Below are 21,051 nucleotides of genomic sequence, written 5' to 3'. Positions count from 1 at the left end.
GTTGACCTCTTTCTCTGCATCTTTTCTGGAGCTGTAACACTGTATTCTGCACTATGTTCTGTTACCCTGATGCACTTTGTATAGTACGATTTGCCTGTATAACATACAAAACAACTTTTCACTGTAGCTTGTACATATGACAACCATAAATCAAACTCAAATGAAGATGATTCAAGACTTTTTGTTTTGTTCTGCATTTGCGGGACATGCATATCACTGGTTGGATCAGGCTTATTGCCCATCCCTAAATGCCTTGGAAAAGACAGTGGTGAGCTGTCTTCTTATACTGTTGCAGTCCTTGTGTTGTGGGACCATCCACAGGACTTTCGGAAGGGAGCTCCAGGATCTTGTCCCAGTGACAGTGAAGAAATGGTGATATACTTTCAAATGAGGATGTGTGTGACCTGGAGAGAAATTGCAGCCAGCAATGTCCCTTGCACCTGCTGGCTTGGACCTTCTGAGGTTGGCAGGTTTGGAAGCTGCTGTCAGAGGAGCCTTGGTGTGTTGCTGACAGAGCACCTTGCGGACTGTACATACTGCTGCCACCATGCATCAGTGGTGAAGGGAATGAACTTTGGTGGATAGAATGGCAATCAATTACTCCCAGGTCTCGTCTTTTTCTATCTATAATTGAGTGCTAAGCTGCATAGATGTGTCCCCTGGTCTAGCACGCCCTCCAATTTTCTTTCTTTCTTTTGGATGAAATAGTAATAACGAAAGAAATTCAGACAAACACCACCTTGGCTGGGGAATGAGATTTGGCCAATAAATGTCTGGTCTCACCCTCACTGCCGACTTCCTGAGAATAGGAAGTTAAAAATTGGTCAAACTCAATCAGAAAGGTGGCAGGTAGATCAATAGGAAAAATATCCCACTGCTTCTATAAAGCATGTTTTTAGGAAATTCAGGTTAAGGCTCTTTGCTAGGTAAAGGTACAGCAAGCTTTGCACATAGCTATGCTCCAGCTGAACTTGGAGTGCTTGATGTCCACAATGGGAATAGCTTATTCCCTAACCCGAACAACCTTCATATTTATATTTTGATTAATATATAAACTTCAATGGAAAAAGAAATTTTACCAAGGTATTCACAAAGGGCAAAATACCTTTCCAAATGGATACCTCAACAAGTTTAGAAAATCAGATGGATTTTCTTCCAGAGTTACATATTTGACGGATAAAAATACAGTGTTCCAATATGTGAATGCTATGTAGGTACACCCGTGTAGTTCAAGATTTGTTATGATCCAAATCGTAGACTTTATAAAACAAAAAAACGTAACAACAGTAAGATGTTGGATGGATATAGAAAAAAAGAATTATAAGCTCCTTACCATGCCATTTCCCTTTGAACACAGTTCCAAAGGATCCAGAGCCTATTCGTTTTAATAATACAACTTCCTCTCCTTTTATTTCCCAATAGTAACTGGAATCTCTTTGAACACGTGGACGCTATAACAGGCATCAAACAATGGCATAAAATATTTTAGAAAATAAAAATGTAATCACTCATTTTCCTGACAGAAATCATTAATTGATCAAAAATCATACTCCATTAACCTTCTGAAATGTCATTAGGGTTTAACTCTCAAGTTATTCAAATACAATTCTGCAAACAAAATGATGGACAATATGTTTGTAAGGGCTACCTCAATCCATTCCATGTCAAAGCTGCTGAGTTAGTGACCTCAGCTGAGTTGAGTAAAAATGGGTTCAGCATTAATTGACTAAGGAAAGAAGGACCTTCTAGCATTGGTAAGTAGAGGTTAATATCCAGAAATTACCACTGTTAGAGTTTGAATAGGTGTGAGAGAGTTAGGATTGCAATTCAACTGCAGCGTCCATCATTATAAGGCCACCTAGAAACACTCCCTGCCAAAGCTCACTCATGAATAACACTCACATTGAAAATAGAGGATGGCTTGCAATCATACCCTAGGAGAGCTAACATCATCAACAAGAGAAGCTAGTGAAAAGTAAAAACTTGAAAGGGAAAGGGAAAGCAAGTGTACTGCTTACACCATCAATTCTTTTTTTAAATGCTATTATTTCTCATCTTCTAGAAACTCTTGGTCAGAAACTTCTGGGCCAGAGCATAAATTGAGAAAAGGTAGTTTCTAGATTTATGGGGAGAATGTCTGTTAAAGTACCAGCAGAACTATAAAAGAGTGCAACTGCTTGATATAACTATTCCAAGAATGCAGTGATCCACTAAAATATTTTCACTTATGTACATCCCAAAGACTCCCAAATCCAAAGTTATAAGCAATATGTGACAGGTCTAAATGTGCTTCACCAGTTTCCTTTGACTTACAATCTTCTTTATTCCTTCTGATGTCACTGATGGCCTTCTATCTTTGTGAGTTTGAACTGGAGACTTCTGCTTAGATTCACGTGTTGGACTTAAACTGGGCGGACTATTCGACAGTGCTGGTGCAGGAACTGAAGAAAACATAAACATTGGTTTACAGTTCTTACTGGGCTTCATTTTTTTAAAAAAGAAAAGTGTTTCAGCTGACCCATAAATAATTTTGGATTTTCATTCTCGCAAGTTTGAAATACCGTAACACTTTATGTAAAAATCCCAACTAAAAATTATTTGTCAACACATAACCCCTATTGTCCATTATGCAATCATTGACTACACTTCTTGGAGGGGAGTCTTCTGAAGTTTCTTTCGGCTCCAAGTTGACTTGCTGATGATAGAAAAGAGGAACCAGGACAACCCTCTCTGACAAACTAACAATCAAATACTTGAACCAGGAAGTTCCAAGTAGTCGAGGACACTAATAATGTTTAGTTAAGACTCTCTCACCTATACATAAACCTCATCAGATGGAGGTTGAGTTGCCTCCAACTTAGATGCATTAACCTTGCACATCAATGCTATAGAGGCAAAGTCATCCTATCTTTGCTGGCAAGCTATCTGAAATATATTTAATCAAAATAAAGGAGTAACTCTGCCCACACTTTGGGAATCCTTAAGCCTTTGCCATTGTCAACTGAACCAAAACTCCTTGGTCATAATTAAGAAAATGTGTACTCAGTAACTCAGTAACTTATTTCACAGTAACTTAGTTTGAAGACTTCAGCACAGAAGTGAATTTTCATGCTTATCAGACACCAGAGTGAACAAATTTTTAAAAATGTGAGGGAGGGTAAAATGTACTGTATGGAAAATGTAAAGGGAATGATACATTAACTTGCAGTCAGCAACCACTCTGATTACACACCACTCTTTTTGAAACATTCCCACATGAAAAGGATGGCGTGAATCAAGTGTGTATCATTCCAGCATGTCTGCTCAAAGCACTTTGGCATAAAGCTCCAACCTCTCTAACATCAGTCAGTGAAAATCAGGCAGTGGCATTAGAAAGAAAATAAAAATAATTATCAAATTACCTCTTTGAGTGTGACTTCTAATTACATCCTGTAAAAGTAAACAAATATATTATTTGACTATCACCACAATAAATATGTAAAGAATTGAAAAAAAAATTAATTAATGCATTTAGCTTATTGGAGTCTAAAATCAGTCTAAACTTAAGTAACATCTTTAATCAAAAGGAACTGAAACCAGTTAGACATGAAGAAACCTTGCATCTCCTGCTTGAATTACACCTTTATGAGAAGTTCACATGTTAAAGATAAAAATAACAAATTTGTAGACAATAAACCCACACAAGTGAATATATGAATGATCAGTATTTCAAAGTAACTGCTTTAACAGAGTTTGGAAAATAAATTTGTACTGGGAAGTGGAGATGGTTCTCAACCCCATTCTCTTCCTTTCTCCATGTAACCCTTTGATCCTCTTGCTAATCAAGAACGCCTATCTTGGTGTTAAATACACTCAATGACTTGACCTCTACAGCCTTCTGCGGCAATGAGTTCTAAACATTAACTATCCTCTGGCTGAAGAAATTCCTCATCTCAGCTCTAAAGAGCCATACCTTCACTCTGAGGCATTGCCCTAAGTTCCTAGTCTCCCCTACTAGTGGAAACATCTTCTCCATGTCCACTTTATCTAGGCCTCTCAGTATTCTGAGTTTTAATGAGATTCCCCTCGTCCTTCTCAACTTCCCAGCATACAGGCCAACAGTCCTGAACTGCCTGTCATATGACAAGTCCTTCACTCCCAGAATCATTCTTGTAAGTCTCCTTTGGACCTCCTCCAAGGCTAGCACTACCTTCCTCAGATACAGGCTCAAACCTGCTCACAGTATTCTAATTGTGGCCTGAGCAGAGCCTTATACAGCCTCAGAAGTACATTTCTGCTCTTGTATTCTAGCCCTCAAAATGAGTGCTAACATCTGCCTTCCTAATTGCCAACTCTTGAGCTAGGACTACCAAGTCCCTTAGTGCTTCAGATTTCTGAAGCCTTCCTTATCATATAGATAGACTATGCCTCTTCTTCCTATCAACGTGCATAACATCACACTTTTTCACAATGTATTCCATATGCCATTCCTTTGCCCACTCTCCTAGTTTGCCCAAGTCCTTCTGCAGCCTTCCCGCTTCCTCAACACTACTGAACTCTCCACCTATCTGTGTCATCTGTAATTTTAGCAGCAATGTCCTCATTTCATTCATCCAGATAGTTAATGTATAATGTGAATGGGGAGAGCGGATGGGCCGAGTGGTATTCTCCTTGGACTGTTAATCCAGAAACCTGTGTAATGTTCTGGGGACGAGTCTTGCCACGGTATATAGTTGAATACAATTCAGTGAAAATATGGAATTAAGAGTCTAGGAGACCATTACTCCTTTCCTGATTGTTAAAAAAAAAAACCATCGGGTTCACAAATTCCCTTTAGGGAAGGAAAATGCCATCCTTACTGGGTCTGGCCTACATTTGACTCCAGACCCACAGCAATCTAGCTGACTCTTAACTGCCCTCTGGGCAATTATGGATGAATAATAAATGCTAGCTCAGCCACTAAGGTCCTCATCTCGTGAATGAATTTTAAAAACAGTTGTCCCAACACTGACCCCTGTGGAACTCCACTACTTAGTAATCAGCTGCAATCCTGGAAGAGTCCTTTATTCACAGCCTCTGCCTTCTACAAGACAGCCAATTCCCTATCCATGCCATGTAAGAATGAAAACAACACTTCTAACCAATGACAGTGACAAGGTTATTGATGAAGCAGCTGAAGAAGGGTGGGCCTAGGTCAAATCCCTGAGGAATTTCTGGAGGCATGTTCTGGGGCTAAGAACAATTGGTACATAATAACCACAACACTATCTGTGCTAGGTTTGACTCGAGGAAACGTACCCACCAGCCTCCAAATCCCACTGAGTTCAATTTCTAAAGAGTTCTCCAATGCTACATTGAGAAAATGTCGTCTTAGCGTCAAGTACAATCATTTTCACTTTATTTCTGACAGTCAGCACTTTTGTACATGCTCGATCCAAGGCATTAAGAATGTCTGAGCCAAATGATCCTGACAATATGAACATTGGGCATCAGTGTGCATGTTACTGGAAAGTGAGTACTGTTTGATAGCATTTTCAACAACACCTTCCAAAAGCTTTCAGATGCATCTGTGTGTTTTCTCACCTTAGTCAGGTAGATGCAGATATTGAATGTTGTACTGGAATAGTTTTGCTAGACCTGCAGCTGGTTTTGTAGCACAACATTCAGCACCACAGCCAAAATGTTGTTGAGTGCCTTTACTGAATGCAATACCAATAGTCACTTATTGATAGCACAGAATAAGTCAATTAGTTGAACAAAGGGAGGTCTAATGATGGGAGCTCAGTGGAAACAAAAGTGAAATATCCACTTGGCATGCCTGGCTGAAAGTACTTGCCAACCCTTCAGCCTATGGTCTGCATTCATATGCTGGGCTCCACCATCATTGAGTATGAAGGTTTTCTTGGGACATTCCATTCCTATTAGTTATTTAATTGTCCAACATCAATCAATTTCATGTGACAGGAGCTTTGGAAATGCTTAACTCTGTCAGTTGCAGGCTACTTCTGTTATTTAACATGCATGCAATTTTGTAGTGCAACTTCCCCAGATTGGCAACTTATTTTTAGTGTGCTCAATGTTGTTTTCTGGGAAGCTCTTCTACATTCTTCATTGGTCAGAGTTGGTCCTCTGATTGTGCCTTCCAAAACAATAGGGTCTAATCTCAAAATTAAGAGGGGACTCTGAGTTTGCAAAGACTATGTGCTGTTCACTCCAAGCAATACAGTCACACATAGATGCATCTATCACAAGCAGACTGGCAAAGACGTGGTCAACTCTAGTTGCTTCAGTTTGACAGACAGGTCCTTCAGGACTCAGCCAACTTGGTGAACAGTGCTGCTGTCCCTGGACATGCTTGTTCATGGAAATTCAAGTTTCCTATCCAGAACACATTCTTTGCTTCCTTTACTGTGTCTGCCTTGTATACCTGACTGTTAGAATATGTCTAACTTCATGAATTCTTGTTCAAAAGGTCATAATGCCATTGTAATGCTAACCTGTTGATGCATTTTGTGGTTGACACTCAAAATTAATCAATCATCTTTGCTGATAACAGGCTGATGACAAACCCATAAGTAACAATTCTAAAACTAACAGGAGCAATAAGCAATCTAGTTGCTTTGGCTTTTATCATTTTGAAAGCACTTTTTGCCTTGTTAAGCAATCTGCAATAAATTTTCTGAACTACATTTCAAATTCAGAGAAGACTCTGGTATCACCCAGACTTGAAACAATTTAACTGCACCCCCTTCCACTGAAACTATAAACCTTGAAAAGTGAACAATACCTTTGCAAATTTTCCAGAGAAGTGTTAGATTTCAGGATTTGTATGACTATTAATGCTTTTCTACAACAAATTGCTTGACAAATAAATAACAACTGAAGAAACCATAGTTGGTCAAGATGTAAAAAGTGGCAGATATATGTATATATGAAATTTCCAATATTCACAGAGTTAATGGAAACGGTCATGAAAACATTTCAATTTTCAATGCAATTTTCATTCCATGTATTCAAATAAATAATCCAAAAGATTATAAAAGGAAATGGCTTTGGGCATATTCTTTCGTTCTGGGTTTAAGTCTGGAAGCAAGCCTGTAACTTCATGTCACTTCCCCTTGAGGGATAGTCACATTTCCTCAGGTATCACGCAGTTTTCAGCTCTCTATATATGCACATATGTTCTTGTGTGACTACAACGGTGGAAATATTGGAACAGGATGTTCTTGCCTCTGCTGATAGATTCAGTTTCTGCTCAATGCTCTTTGTCACCATGTGCCCTGGTTGCCTGGATTTTGCAGTTCTACAAACTCTTCTGCAGTCTGTGCCTGCTGTTGCTGCTGCTCAATCCCTCTGCACCAGTTCCTCCACAGTTGTACCTTGGCCAGAACTGCAGTATTGTCTTGTGCCATTCTGCCATACTGAAGAGATCTGTGAATGCAGTGCATTGATGCACACAGTCATCATTCTCTTTGCAGTTTATCCCCCCAAACGTACTACAAAATATCCCTTCTAAACATGCCATTTTTGTTTTAAACTCTCCTGCTTTCCTCTCATACCAGCATACCCCAGTGGAGTAATCCAAGATGTGTGGCTCCAGAGAACAATTTGTTGTAGCCAAACACCCATGCGAATGGAAATAGTGTGCATGCCTGGCACACTTAACACATTTCAGTTCACCAGCCATGCACAATAGTCAGCTTTCCTACAAAGATATTGGATCACAACCATATTAATCACAGTAGCATGAGAAACCTGTCACCTTGAGCTAGGAAAATAGAGGCTCTGTTCTTGAGACTGTTGCCCAAATCCACAAGGGTTGCATCTCTCTCTCTCTTTTGTTCCATATCTCAGACATCACAAAATACAAAGCAGCCCATGATTTTTTGTGGTTCCTAGACCTCATGGGATCTCATTGGGTTGTGACACCATGGAGCAATGCTGGTTCATTGGGAATGGCACAGCGGAGGATGGTTCTCAAAAGGACTCATGATTAATAGGATGCCTTTTCAGTTGATTTACGGTCCAAAGCATTAACTCCACCCACCTAAAAAGTGTCCTCTCACACCTGCTGCTGCAATTTCACCAGAACCTGAAATCGTTTTCCTTGGGAGATTATAGTGCATTTCATATTTACTCAGTATGCTCAACCTCCCCAATCACCATCAGAATATAGGCATGACCTAATGTCTAAAAAATATTCCTTTAGATTCACACAATGTTACCTAGGAGAAGCAAACCTTGCCAAGAGTACAGACCACCTGAAGAAAGAAAGTGAGCTTTTAAAAAAAAATGACATACACATATGAGGAAGTCATCCAACTTGCCATCCACTCTGCTGCCCATACTGCTGTAGAGAAACATTTTCTAAATTTGGAAGTAAAAATATTGTCTCCCATTTATGACAACACACATTTTCTTCCTGGCAGAGGTACAGAAGTATCCTTGTCTACAAGCAAAAGCAATCCCACTCCATTCATCCTCCCAAGCAATGATGAAATACAAACCCCATGCATCCTCTATATCCTTCAAGAGAGTAATGAATGCTGTTGGAGACTGATGCCTCAGACCAAAGAGACTTGGACAAGGTGAAACTACAGGATAAGTCATTCATGGTCAAATGTTCATGGTTCATGAAGTACCATAAAATAACTTTGGGGTAGACGAAGAATGAAAAGATGAGGAAAGACTTGACCCAAGTGGTAATGCCACTGGACTAAAAGTCCAGAACCCTGGTTTAATATACTGAGGACATGGGTTCAAATCCTACTATGAGAAATGATAAAATTTGAACTCAATAAAATAAAACCAAGAATAAATAAAAAGCTACTACAATGACAACCTTGTAACTACCATCAACTGAAGAATGCTTTGCTGGTACATGGTAGATGTTGGTGATAAGATCAGTGATGGAGGGAGATGGCACATGGGTTATCAGATATGGAACTGATGATCTTTGTGCAGGACAAGACATGTCTATACCTGCAGTGGTTTAGGGAGATGATGAGAGGCACGAACATGTCCTTCTGTTCCACTCTTTTCCAGTAGTTGGTACCTCAACTCAAGTCCTGTTCCCATTCCTCATCGAAACCAATGGAATCCCTCAGCGAAATGTTCATGGCCAAGCACTCCCTTTCTCTTGATGACTCATTAGGTGTCCAATTAGCTGAAGTCACACAGCACTTACTCTTTTTAGGCAAAATCCTGAGAGATGTTGGAATTAATCTTGGTTGAGTATTGGTGAATCTTTGATAGTGCCCCAGAAATACACCCACTGGTGTTTCAGATGCATTTTTTCCACAGTTCCAGCAACAGTAATCATAAAATACCTTACCAATATCAATAACAGTTTAGTCCTAAATAGCTGGTTGCTGTTAAGAAAGGGCAACTGTGAAATTGCTAGGCACCAAAATACTGTACAACCCTCTTTAATGAGCATTAGCATCCAGCAGGGTTTTTTCTAGAGTTGCCTTTCAACTCTTTTACCAAAATGGTGTCATATGCGAAACTGGCATTCCAATTTAAGACATAGGAACAGAAATGGCCATTAGGGCCTTGAGCCCGTTAGGCTATTCAGTGAGATCATGATTTACATACCTGACTTTTGTCCTATATCCCTTAAACACCTTTGCATACAAAAAGCTATCAATCTCAGATCTAAAACTTACAATTGATATAACAATCATGAAAAATAGTTTCAAATTTCTACCACACTTTCTCTTTAAGCGTTCCTATTGTAAGACGTTATCTTAGACAGCCCTTTGCATCTTTTGTGCTTAAAGTATTTGGGAACAATTTCCCCTGGCGCTCAAGCTATGATGGTACAATGGCTGCAAAAACTTTGAAAAATAGAGCAAGTATTTCTAATAAAGTGGACAATATGGGGAACTATTACTAATAAAATGTGTGAAAATTAACTGATTAATTATTTTTAGTGACATATGAAAATAAAATCTACTAACCACAGCCAAGAGTAGCTTATAAAAGTTCAAAGCAGCTACTCTTGTTTTTTCAGACATGCAAGTTCAGGGAGTTCCATCAAAGGAACAAGAATAAGAATTCTTATACCTCAATAATGCTATTATCAATCGGCATGGTGGTGCTGGACATGTGAACATTGGGAGTGGATGAAGACCTTTGCCGCTGGCAGAGCTGACCTTCAGTAGACGAGAAAGGCATGGGACAGTTGAAGGCATGGGAGGTGGAATGCCTGTACTGCAAGCTGAAAATGAGAACAAGCACATGCTAAGAACTGTCAAGGAAGTAGACAACAAGCCTATTTAAATATTCTCCTTTGAAATCACTTTAGTGCTTTTCACTTACCTCTCAGGAAGTCGAGAAAAAGACTCACGTACTCGCCGTGTAGTCATTTGTCTAATAGATGGCACTACCCCATCAGAAGTGGAGAAGAGTTTGGAGTTTGGTGTGGTTGCTTGATAAGCTCTGACAGAAAATAGAAAAATGTGCTAAAAAGAATTCAATAGAAAACCTAATTTATTTACAGCAACTAATTAAAAAAGATGTCCCTGAATACAAGATAAATTACAAAACTATCACATATCTATTTCAAGAAAGAAATGCATTTCCCATGAAAAAAATAAAGAGAGATGGCTTAAAAACAGCAGTCTTTTGAGATAAAGTCACTAGAAGGGCCAACACAGCCATGAGTCCCTTGTATTTGGAACACAGGATTGCAGTACTCTGTGGCAAAGGGGCTAAATAATGGTCACAATACATCAACTCTTTCTTTCCTTTACAATGGGTAAGAAAGGTAAGCTGCAGGAGGATTAGGAGAGGATAATCAAATGTCTGCTGAAGTGTGGTATTAACAGACTATGACCCAGCTTTTCACCCTCAAGATGGGGGCAAGATTCAGCAAATAAGGAGAATGTCCACAAGAATGAGATCTTCATTGACAAGGATGAGTGCTGGATAAGTTAGGCCAACTAACCTAGGAAAAGTCTGGACATAGCCACAGTAGATCCTGAGGTAGGATATTTAAAAAGGTCCATCTCAGTGCTGTGGGACTTCATCTCAGTAACAATAAAAATGCTAAGGCCCTCCAACCGTCACATCTCACACACTCGGCAGGCTCCATCTCCGCCTGCTCATGCAGGGACTAAGGTATTTCAAGAGACCATAACACCAGAAATCATGGGAGCAGTAGTAGGCCATTCAGCCAACTGAGTCTACTCCACCATTCATGACTGATCTGATAATCCTCAACTCCACTCAATTCCTGTCTCTTCCCATTAAACCTTGATTCCCTTACCGTGTGAAGATCCGACTATCAAGGTTAAAAAGCTCACCTCTACAGCCCCCTATGACAAAGGATTCCACAGATTCACAACCCTCCTAATCTCTGTCCTAAATGGGCATCCCCCTAATCTGGGATTATTCCGTCTAGTCCTAGCTGTCCCACAAGGGGAAGTAATCTCTCCGCAGCCAACCTGTTAAGTCCATAAAAATCTTATAAGTTTCAATAAAGTTGTCTCTCATTTTTCTACACTCTAATAATTACAAGCTCAGCCTACTCATAAGGTAGGGGAATGGGTCTGGGTGCATTACTTTTCGGAGGGTCAGTGTAGACTTGTTGGGCCGAAGGGCCTGTTTTCACACTGTAGGGAATCTATGATTCTATAAACCTCTATTCACAAAACAATCCCTCCATAATTGGGATCAACCTAGTGAACTTTTTCTGGACTTCCTCTACGGCACCCAAAACTGTCCACAGTATTCCAGCTGTGACCTAACTTGTGTCTTGTATTGTTTTAGCAAGATTTCTTTATCATTACACTCATTTTCCTTTGAAGTAAAGACCAACATTCCACTTGCCTTCACTATTCCCTGCTGAATTTGGATACCAGATATTTGCGATTGATACACAAGGACTCCCAAATCCTTATGTGCTGTAGCTTTCTGCAGTCCTTCCTCATTTAAACAATATTCAAATAAAAGACAAAATATTGCAGATGCCAGAAATCTAAATCAGATAATGCTGGAGAAGGTCAGAGGTCTGGCAGAGAAAAACAGAATTAATGTTTAGAATCCGGAATGCCTTCTTCAGAACCATTCTGTTTATCATCCTCACCATTTGCCTTGCAACATATTTTTGTCCAGTTCTGGGATTAGGGTTTAAATGGGCAGGATTAAAGAAATAATGGACAGGATTCTAGAAGGAAAGGATTAGAAATTGGCGGAATGGAATGCAGTCACCATCTTGGGGACATTGTACATACTTCCAAAGTGTCCAGGCCCACTAAGCAGGAACCTGTATCCCCCTTGTTTGATACCATCCCTTTTGACTTCCCACATCAGCTTTGGCTCCCTCCACTGCACGTAAAGTATTGATTATGGTTGGGTGAGCTTTTTCCATGGTCTCGTCAACTCCACTAAAGTTTCAAACGGGTCAGAGGCAACTGGGTAGACAGTGGGAAGACCATGGGCTGGATTTGATATAGCCCTGTTTCAAAACCACCAGTGACAGAATCTAAAATCCAGTCCATAATGCCATTCAAAGCCAGGACTCAGACCCCAAGATCATGAAGTGAGTTGAATGCCTTATTATTTAAATTACAGGTTATACAAAGAGCCAATTGTTTTGATTCAATATTCCCAGCTATTACCAGCTCTGCAGAGCTTATATACAAGGCACAATCTAATTGTATATAAAGAAAGGTATTATCTTCACAGCTTTCCACCTCACAAGAGAGGTTCAACCTGAAGAACCACTTAACATTTCAAAAGTTCTCACAAGTACCTCACGTTACTCCAGTCGATACACATTGTAGGCACTTTGGTGCTACAGTGCTCATGAAACTTGTAGCCACAGGTCTGACACCGAAAGCCATTTAGAAGAAATTTCTGACAGATATCACAGAATGCCAACTTCAGAAAAGTTTTGCGGACCTTTGAACAAGATAAAAATGAAAACTATTTCAATTGGCAATGCTATTAAAGAGTGTGCAAACTGAACTCAAAAGTAAGTTGAAGTACTTACAAAGTTGTGGGTAGTTAGAGGGAGGTGGTCCAAGACCTCAACCACCAGTTCTTCACCAATCAGTGAGGTAGCATCAGTGGTCCAATCTATACGATACTTTGAGCTGCAGATAGAGCAAGAGAGATTAATATGTCTTTTTCTTACAAATGGTGAAATTCTCTCCTTTCTCAAAGAGTTTTTCCCCTATCCACACTCTTCAGGAGCAGCAATCATGAGCACAGCTAAATTTTTCCTAAACCTTCAATAATGTTACTTGGAAATCTTCCACAAGATGCGGTATTGATTGATGATTTTCCATCATTTATTTCACTCCTGACGTCTGGAAATGCTTGACATCGCCAAATCATGGTGCATCAAATATTCAAACTCACAAGTCACCATTGCACACTGCTGTCATTAGTATTCCGAAAATTACACCACCATATACAATATTAACAAGAGCTACTCAGAGAAAGATACCATGGATCAGAAGGTCAATGTGGAAAATCGGAATCATTTGAAACATCAAGAATTCTGAAGTCATTTCTATTTTCACACTAGAGCGTTGAAAGTGCTCCAGATTTTCTATTATTTACTGATTGAACTAAATGAAAAAATCTGGCTCTCAGGAAAATTCTAAATCCATATACACAAGTACAAAATGTTTACAGCAAAATGTTTTAAGGTATTTACATTGGCAATTATATAGATCACACTCATCCACCGTGGTCTCCTGTGCAGCCGGCTGAGCCTTTTATCAAAGTACGATACATGATAAGCAAAAAGAAACCCAAAAGCTGCAGATGCTGGAAATCAAAAACACAATACAGAAATTGCTCAAACAAACTCAGCAGGTCTGGCAACATCTGTGGAGAGAAAGCAGAGTTAATTTTCAGGTCCAATGACTCTTCTTTATTAGTTCTTAATTGGCAGTTCTGAAGAAGGGTCACTGAACCAAAAATGTCAATTCTGCTTTCTCTTCACAGATGCTGCCAGACTTTTTTTTTTTAAATTCACTCATGGGAAAATGGACATTTCTGGAGGGCCAGCATTTTATTGCCTTTCCCCAGCTGTTGTTGAGAAGGTGTTGGTGAGCTACCTTCTTGAAACGCTGCAGTCCGCATGTTGTAGATCGACCCAAAATACCTTTCGGGAGGGAATTCCAGGATTGTGACCCAGCCGCAGTAAGGAACAGTAATATATTTCCATGTTAGGATGGTGTGTGAAATGGAGGGGAACCTGCAAATGGTGATGTACCTATATATTTGCTGTCATGAGTGTGGTACAGGAAAAGCACAGCAAGTCAGGCAGCATCCGAGGAGCAGGAGAATTGATGTTGCAGTCCTCACTTTCTCCTTTCTATCTGCTGCCCTTGTTTTTCGAGATGGAAGTGGTCATGGGTTTGGAAGGTGATATCTAAGGATCTTTGGTGAATTTCTGCACTGTATCTTGCAGATACAGGTAGTACACATTGATACCACTGAGCGTCGGTGGTGGAGTGAATGAATGATTGTGGATGTGGTGCCAATCAAGTGGGCTGCTTTGTCTTGATGGTGTCAAACTTTGGAGATGTACCCATCCAGGCAAGTGAAGAGTATTCCATCACACTCCTGACTTGTGGCTTGTCGATGGTGGAAAGGCTTTGGAGAGTCAGGAGGTGAGTTCTCAAGGCGGTATTTCTTATCTGCTGTTGTAGCCAGTGTGTTTATGTGGTGAGTCCAATTGATTTTCTGGTGAATGGTTAACCCCCACCCCCCACCCCCCACCGGATGTTGATTGTGGCAGATTCAGTGATCACAACAACATTGAATGTCAAAGGGTAGTGGTTAGATTGTCTCTTACTGGAGATATTCATTGCCTAACATTTACATGATGCAAATGTTACTTGCCATTTGTCAGATCAAGCCTGGATATTGTCCAGATCCTGTTACATTTGAACATTGACTGCTTGAGTATCTGAGGGGTCGCAAACGGTACTGAATGTAGTGCAATCATCAGCACACATCCAAACTTGTGACCTTACGATGGCAGGCAGGTCATTGATGAAGCCACTGATTAGGCACCAGGCACAACTCTGAGGAACTCCTGGAGCTGAGATGACTGACCTCCAACAATCACAACCGTCCTCTTATGTGCCTGGTATGAATGACTGAGAATTTGCCTGTGATACCTATTGACTCCAGTTTTGCTAGGGCAACCTTGATGTCAGACCGAGTATTGATGTCAATGGTTGTCATTCTGACCTCATCTCTGAAACTCAGCTCTTCTGTCCCTGTTTTAACCAAGGCTGTAATGAGGTCAGGAGTTGAGTGGTCCTGGTAGAACCCAAACTGGGCATCACTGAGCAAGTTATTGCTGAGCAGGTGTTGCTTGATAGCACTGTTGATGACTTCCTTCCATAATTTTACCGATGACTGAGAATAGACTGATGGGGTGTCATACAGTCATAGAGATGTATAGCATGGAAGCAGACCCTTCGGCCTAACCAGTCCATGCCGACCAGATATCCCAACCCAATCTAGTCCCACCTGCCAGCACCTGATCCATATCCCTCCAAACCCCTCCTACTCATATACCCATCCAAATAGTGGTAATTGACTGGGTTGGATTTAAACTGCATTTTGTGTCCAGGACATTCCTGAGCAATTTATCACATTGTCAGGGAGAGGCCAAGGTCGTAACTGTATTGGAGTAGCTTGACTAGGGGAGCGACAAGTTCTGGAGCACAAGTCTTCTGGAGCACAAAACTAGTGCCAGAATGTTGCCAAAAGATATTGCCTTTGCAGTATCCAGTGCCTACAACCGTTTCTTGATATCACGTGGAGTAAACTGAATTTGCTGATCATTGGTATTTGTGATGCTGGGCTCCACTTGTGTATACCGGGATGGATCATTCACATGGCACTCGTGGCTAAAGATTGCTGCGAATGCTTCAGCTTTAATTTTGCACTGATATTTTGAACTCTTCCATCATTGGGGGTGGGAATATTTTTGGAGCCTCCTCCTCCAGTGAATTATTTAATTGCCCAACACTATTCATGATAAGATGTGACAGAACTGCAGAGCTTGGATCTGATCTGTTGGTTGTGGAATTGCTTAGATCTGTCTATCCCTTGCTGCTTATGCTGTTGGCATCCAAATAGTCCTGTTCAGTAGCTTCAACAGGTTGACACCACATTTTTAGGCATACCTGGTGCAGCACCTGCACTTTTAATTGAACCAGGAGTGATCTCCTGGCTTGATGGTAACAGGGGATATTTTGGGTCATGGGGTTGCAGATTGTGCTGGAGTACACCTCTGCTATTATTGATGGTCTACAGTGCCTAATGAATGCCCAGTCTTGAATTGCTATATCCGTCCATTTAGCAAGACGATAGTGCCACACAACACAATGCAAGGTATTCTCAGTGTGAAGGTGGTAATTCATCTCCATAAGGTCCAAGCAATGGTCACTCTTATCGATACTGTCATGGACAGATGCATCAGCATTGGGAAGATTGATAAGGATGAGGTCAAGTATATTGTTCCCTTAGCTGGTTCCTTCACCACTGCCACAGACCCAGTCGAGCAGCTATGTTCTTTAGGACCTGACCAGCTCAATAGTAATGCTGCTACCAGGACATTCTTGGTGCTAGACACTGAAATACCCCACCCAGTTCATTTCGTGCCACTGCCAGCCTCAGTGCTTTCTCCAATTGTTCTTGGAGGAGTACTGATTCATCAGCTGAGGGAGGACAGTATGTGGTAACCAGAAGGAGGTTTCCTTGCCCATGTTCAACCTGATGCTATTGAGACTTCATGAAGTCTGGAGTCAAAGTTGAGGAATCCTCAGGCAATTCCCTCCCGATGGTATACCACTGAGCTGCTACCCCTCCTGGGTCTGTCTTGCCGTTGGGACAGAACATTCCGAGGGATAGTGATATATGTGCCTGGGACATGTGTCTTTAAGATATGATTTTGTGAGTATGACTATGTTACTTGACTAGTCTGAGAGAGAGCTTTCCAAATTTTGGCACTAGACTCAGATGTTAGTAAGGATCACTTTGCAGGGTCACTGCATCAGAGGTCAGATCAGTTTTCCTTCGTATGAATCCAAGGAAAGCGATAGGACCAGACAGAGTACCAGGCCATGCACACAGAGCACATGCAAATCAACTGGCAGAGGTCTTCTCAGACATCTTCAACCTCTCCCTGCAGCAGGCCACTCTCCCTGCCTGTTGCAAGAGGGCCAGCATCATCCCTGTGCCTAAGAAGGCTCATGCAACATGTCTCAATGACTACCGCCCAGTGGCCCTAACTTCAGTGGTCATGAAGTGCTTTGAAAGGGTGGTCATGGCATTAATCAATCCCAGCCTCCCCACTACTCTTGACCCACTCCAATCTGCCTATTGGACCAACAGATCCACCTCACATGCCATATCACTTGCCCTTCACTCCTCGCTAGAATATCTTCTCACCAAGAACAGCTACATAAGAATCCTACTCATTGAAGGCTGAACTGTAGTCAACACTATTATCCCCTCGAGACTGATTACTAAACTAAGTGATCTCGGACTAAGCCCCACTCTCTGCAACTGGATCCTCAGTTTCCTAACCCACAGGCCACAATCAGTAAAGATTGGGGACAATATTTCATCCTCACTAACACTCAACCTTGGAGCCCCCCTACGGGTGCATAATCAGCCTCCTACTGTACTCACTGTATACCCATGACTGCGTCGCCAAATACCAGACTAATGCCATTTACAAGTTCGCTGATGACACCACCATAGTCGGTCGAATCTCAGATGGTGATGAAACAGACTACAGACGGGAGATGGAGTGCACTGAGAACAACCTAGCTCTCAATACCAGCAAAACTAAGGTACTCATTATTGATTTTCGGTGGGATGTTACTCATGTCCCCTTACACATTAACAGCACAGAGGTGGAACGAGTGGAGAGTGTCAAGCTCCTGGGAGTGGTCATCCACAACAAGCTTTCTTGGACCCTTCATGTGGACACACTGGTTACAAAGGCCCTACCACGTCTCTTCTTCCTCAGGCAGGTGAGGAAATTTAGCATGACAGCGAATACCCATGCCAACTTGTATAGGTGCGCCATCAAGAGCATTCTGTCTGGATGTATCACTACCTGGTATGGCAACTGTACCATTCAAGATCAGAGACAGTTACAGAAAGTGGTAAACTCAGCCCAGACAATCACAAAGGCCAAAATCCCATCTATAGAATCCATCTACCAGCTCCATTGTCAAGGAAAGGCCACCAGCACTCTCAAAGATCCATCCCACCCCGGCAATGTTTTCCACAACCTCTTCCATCAGGGAGAAGGTACAGAAGCCTGAACACACACACCAGCCGGTTTTAATACAGTTTCTACCCTACTGTTGTTAGAATACTGAATGGACTCAAAAACTCTTAACATTCACCTGTACCTATGTTTTTGTTTTTGCTGCTGTTTACCTATTATTTACTTATCCATGCTACTTAACTCAGTGATCTGCCTGTACTGCTTGCAAGACAAAGCTTTTCACTGTGCCTCGGTACACGTGACAATAAATTCAACTCAATTCAATTCAACAGGGCTGTTTCTGCCGTTGTCTTTTCTGTTCCCTAGGTCGATGTTAGGTGATCCATCTGGTTATTATTTCTTTGCTGAGACTTCATAGTGACTGATACAACTGAGTGGTTTGCTAGGCTATTTCAGAGGACAGATGAGAATCAACCACATTGCTGTAGCTTTGGAGTCACATGTCGGCCAGACCAGGTGAGGAGGGCAAAATTCCTTCCCTGAAGAATATTAGTGAGCCAGATTGGTTTTTCCAATAATTGACAATGGTTTCATGGTCATCAGTAGATTTTGAATTCCAGATTTTTAAACAATGTTGAGTTCAAATTCAACCATCTAGATTTGAACTTGAGTCCCCAGAACATTGCCTGAGTTTCTGGATAATATCTTTGAGGAGAAAGTGAGGTCTGCAGATGCTGGAGATCAGAGATGGAAATGTGTTGCTGGAAAAGCGCAGCAGGTCAGGCAGCATCTAGGGAACAGGAGAATCGACGTTTCGGGCATTAGCCCTTCTTCAGGAATCATTCCTGAAGAAGGGCTAATGCCCGAAACGTCGATTCTCCTGTTCCCTAGATGCTGCCTGACCTGCTGCGCTTTTCCAGCAACACATTTCCATTTCTGGATAATGGTCTAGCAATAATACCAATTCTGCTTCCTTTTTTCTCTGCATCCCTCAACTTGGACAGCTAAAGAAGGGTTTTATTATCTGTCTCTGATGCTTGATACATTTGAATATTAATCTTTATAAATTACCCATTAAAATGATCAAGTTATTGTTTTAGATTTTTTTTTCTAAAATTCATAGAACGATAGTGTCTTGGGGATGTTTACTGTTGTGGAAAACCTTATCTTTCCAAACTCTGCTCACTAGCAGAAAGGTTGAACATCTCTGTTTTAGACTCTATGTTCTGCTGCCTTGTTTATGCAATACAGTTTGTCAAATGAAATTGCTCATCCATTATAAAATCACATATCCTCCAACAGCCTGTGAACAACTAGTATAAATTAATTACATAAAGAAGAATGTTGTCAAACGGATAACACTTCACTGATCACAACATGTTTAAAATTCATATGAAAGACCAACACCTCATTCAGAAAATGATCTACTTGACAATCAGTTTAGTTCTGATTTACCATAAAGCAGTGGTTCTTTTTACAAGTTCTGACATTAATAAATATAGACTGAGTTTGTGTTGCAATTAGACAATGCTAAAAATCGAGCATCATCTTCAAGAACATTACAGGATGATATTAGTGTCTTGCATTTTTAGCAAAATACAAGATCTCATTTCTTAGAATCTGTGTGCAATAGTTTCATTTGTTGCAACTCAGCCTGCAATACATCTACATCTCTCCATTGACAGCTTCAGCTTGTCTATACAATGCAAGAAATCAGGCAAAAACAAAATTATCTCTGTGAATTTCGAATGGAAATGGTCTACTGCTAGTCGCATCTATTGCAGAACATGGAGGCAAACAAATCCAGAGATTCGGAATTGACAAAACAAGAGACGAGAATAAGATGAAGCTGAAAAAGAAAGGGGATGATGCAAGTGAAAACCAAAGTGAATACAGAAAATTCAGAGCGGATGTAATAAGGGAAAAAGACAGGCAAAATGAGAGTACAAAAAGATAACAACAGCTCACATGAAAAGGGAATCTACAAGTCATAGAGTCAGAGATGTACAGCACAGAAACAGACCTTTCCATCCAACTTGTCCATACCGACCAGATATCCCAACCCAGTCTAGTCCCATTTGCCAGCACTTGGCCAATATCTCTCCAAACCCTTCCTATTCATATACCCATTCAGATTCCTTTTAACTGCTGCAATTGTACTAGCCTCCACCACTCCTCTGGCAGCTCATTCCATACACGTACCACCCTCTGCTTGAAAACGTTGCCCCTTAGGTCTCTTTTATATCTTTTCCCTCTCACACTGAAGCTATGCCCTCTAGTTCTGGACTCCCCCACCCCAGGGAAAAGACTTTGCCTATTTATCCTATCCATGCCCCTCATAATTTTATAAACATCTATAAAGGACCCCCTCAGCCTCCAACGCTCCAGGGAAAACAGCCCCAGCCGATTCAACCTCTCCCTATAGCTCAAAATCTTCCAACCTTGGTAACATCCTTGTAAATCTTTTCTGAACCCTTTGAAGTTTCACAACATCTTTCCGATAGGAAGGAGACCAGAATTGCATGCAATATTCCAACAGTGGCCTAACCAATGACCTAACAGCCCCAACATGACCTCCCGACTCCTGTACTAATACTCTGACCAATAAAGAAAAGCCTACCAAATGCCTTCTTCATTATCCTATCTACCTGCGATTCCACTTTCAAGGAGCTATGAAACTGCACTCCAAGGTCTCTTTGTTCAGCAACACTCCCTTTTCCTCCGCTACATCGATGACTGTATCGGCGTCGCCTCGTGCTCCCACGAGGAGGTTGAACAGTTCATCCACTTCACCAACACCTTCCACCCCGACCTCAAATTCACCTGGACAGTCCCAGATTCCT

The 21,051-nt window shown here is 41.1% G+C and overlaps 1 protein-coding gene across 1 annotated transcript in view; it reads right to left on the bottom strand.

The window, feature by feature from the left end:
• Window positions 1–21,051, bottom strand: part of raf1b (Raf-1 proto-oncogene, serine/threonine kinase b) — a 70,869-nt gene that overhangs the window by 31,932 nt on the left and 17,886 nt on the right. The window contains exons 3-9 of the mRNA XM_043707966.1: window positions 12,980–13,082; window positions 12,740–12,888; window positions 10,303–10,422; window positions 10,048–10,201; window positions 3,402–3,429; window positions 2,314–2,441; window positions 1,334–1,451 (exon numbers count right to left, since the gene is read on the bottom strand). Coding sequence (XP_043563901.1) covers window positions 1,334–1,451; window positions 2,314–2,441; window positions 3,402–3,429; window positions 10,048–10,201; window positions 10,303–10,422; window positions 12,740–12,888; window positions 12,980–13,082 — 800 coding nt within the window. The remainder of the gene's footprint in view (window positions 1–1,333; window positions 1,452–2,313; window positions 2,442–3,401; window positions 3,430–10,047; window positions 10,202–10,302; window positions 10,423–12,739; window positions 12,889–12,979; window positions 13,083–21,051) is intronic.

The sequence above is a fragment of the Chiloscyllium plagiosum genome, chromosome 18, assembly GCF_004010195.1.
Source record: "Chiloscyllium plagiosum isolate BGI_BamShark_2017 chromosome 18, ASM401019v2, whole genome shotgun sequence".
NCBI lineage: Eukaryota > Metazoa > Chordata > Chondrichthyes > Orectolobiformes > Hemiscylliidae > Chiloscyllium > Chiloscyllium plagiosum.
This window is presented reverse-complemented; position numbering and strand designations above follow the sequence as displayed.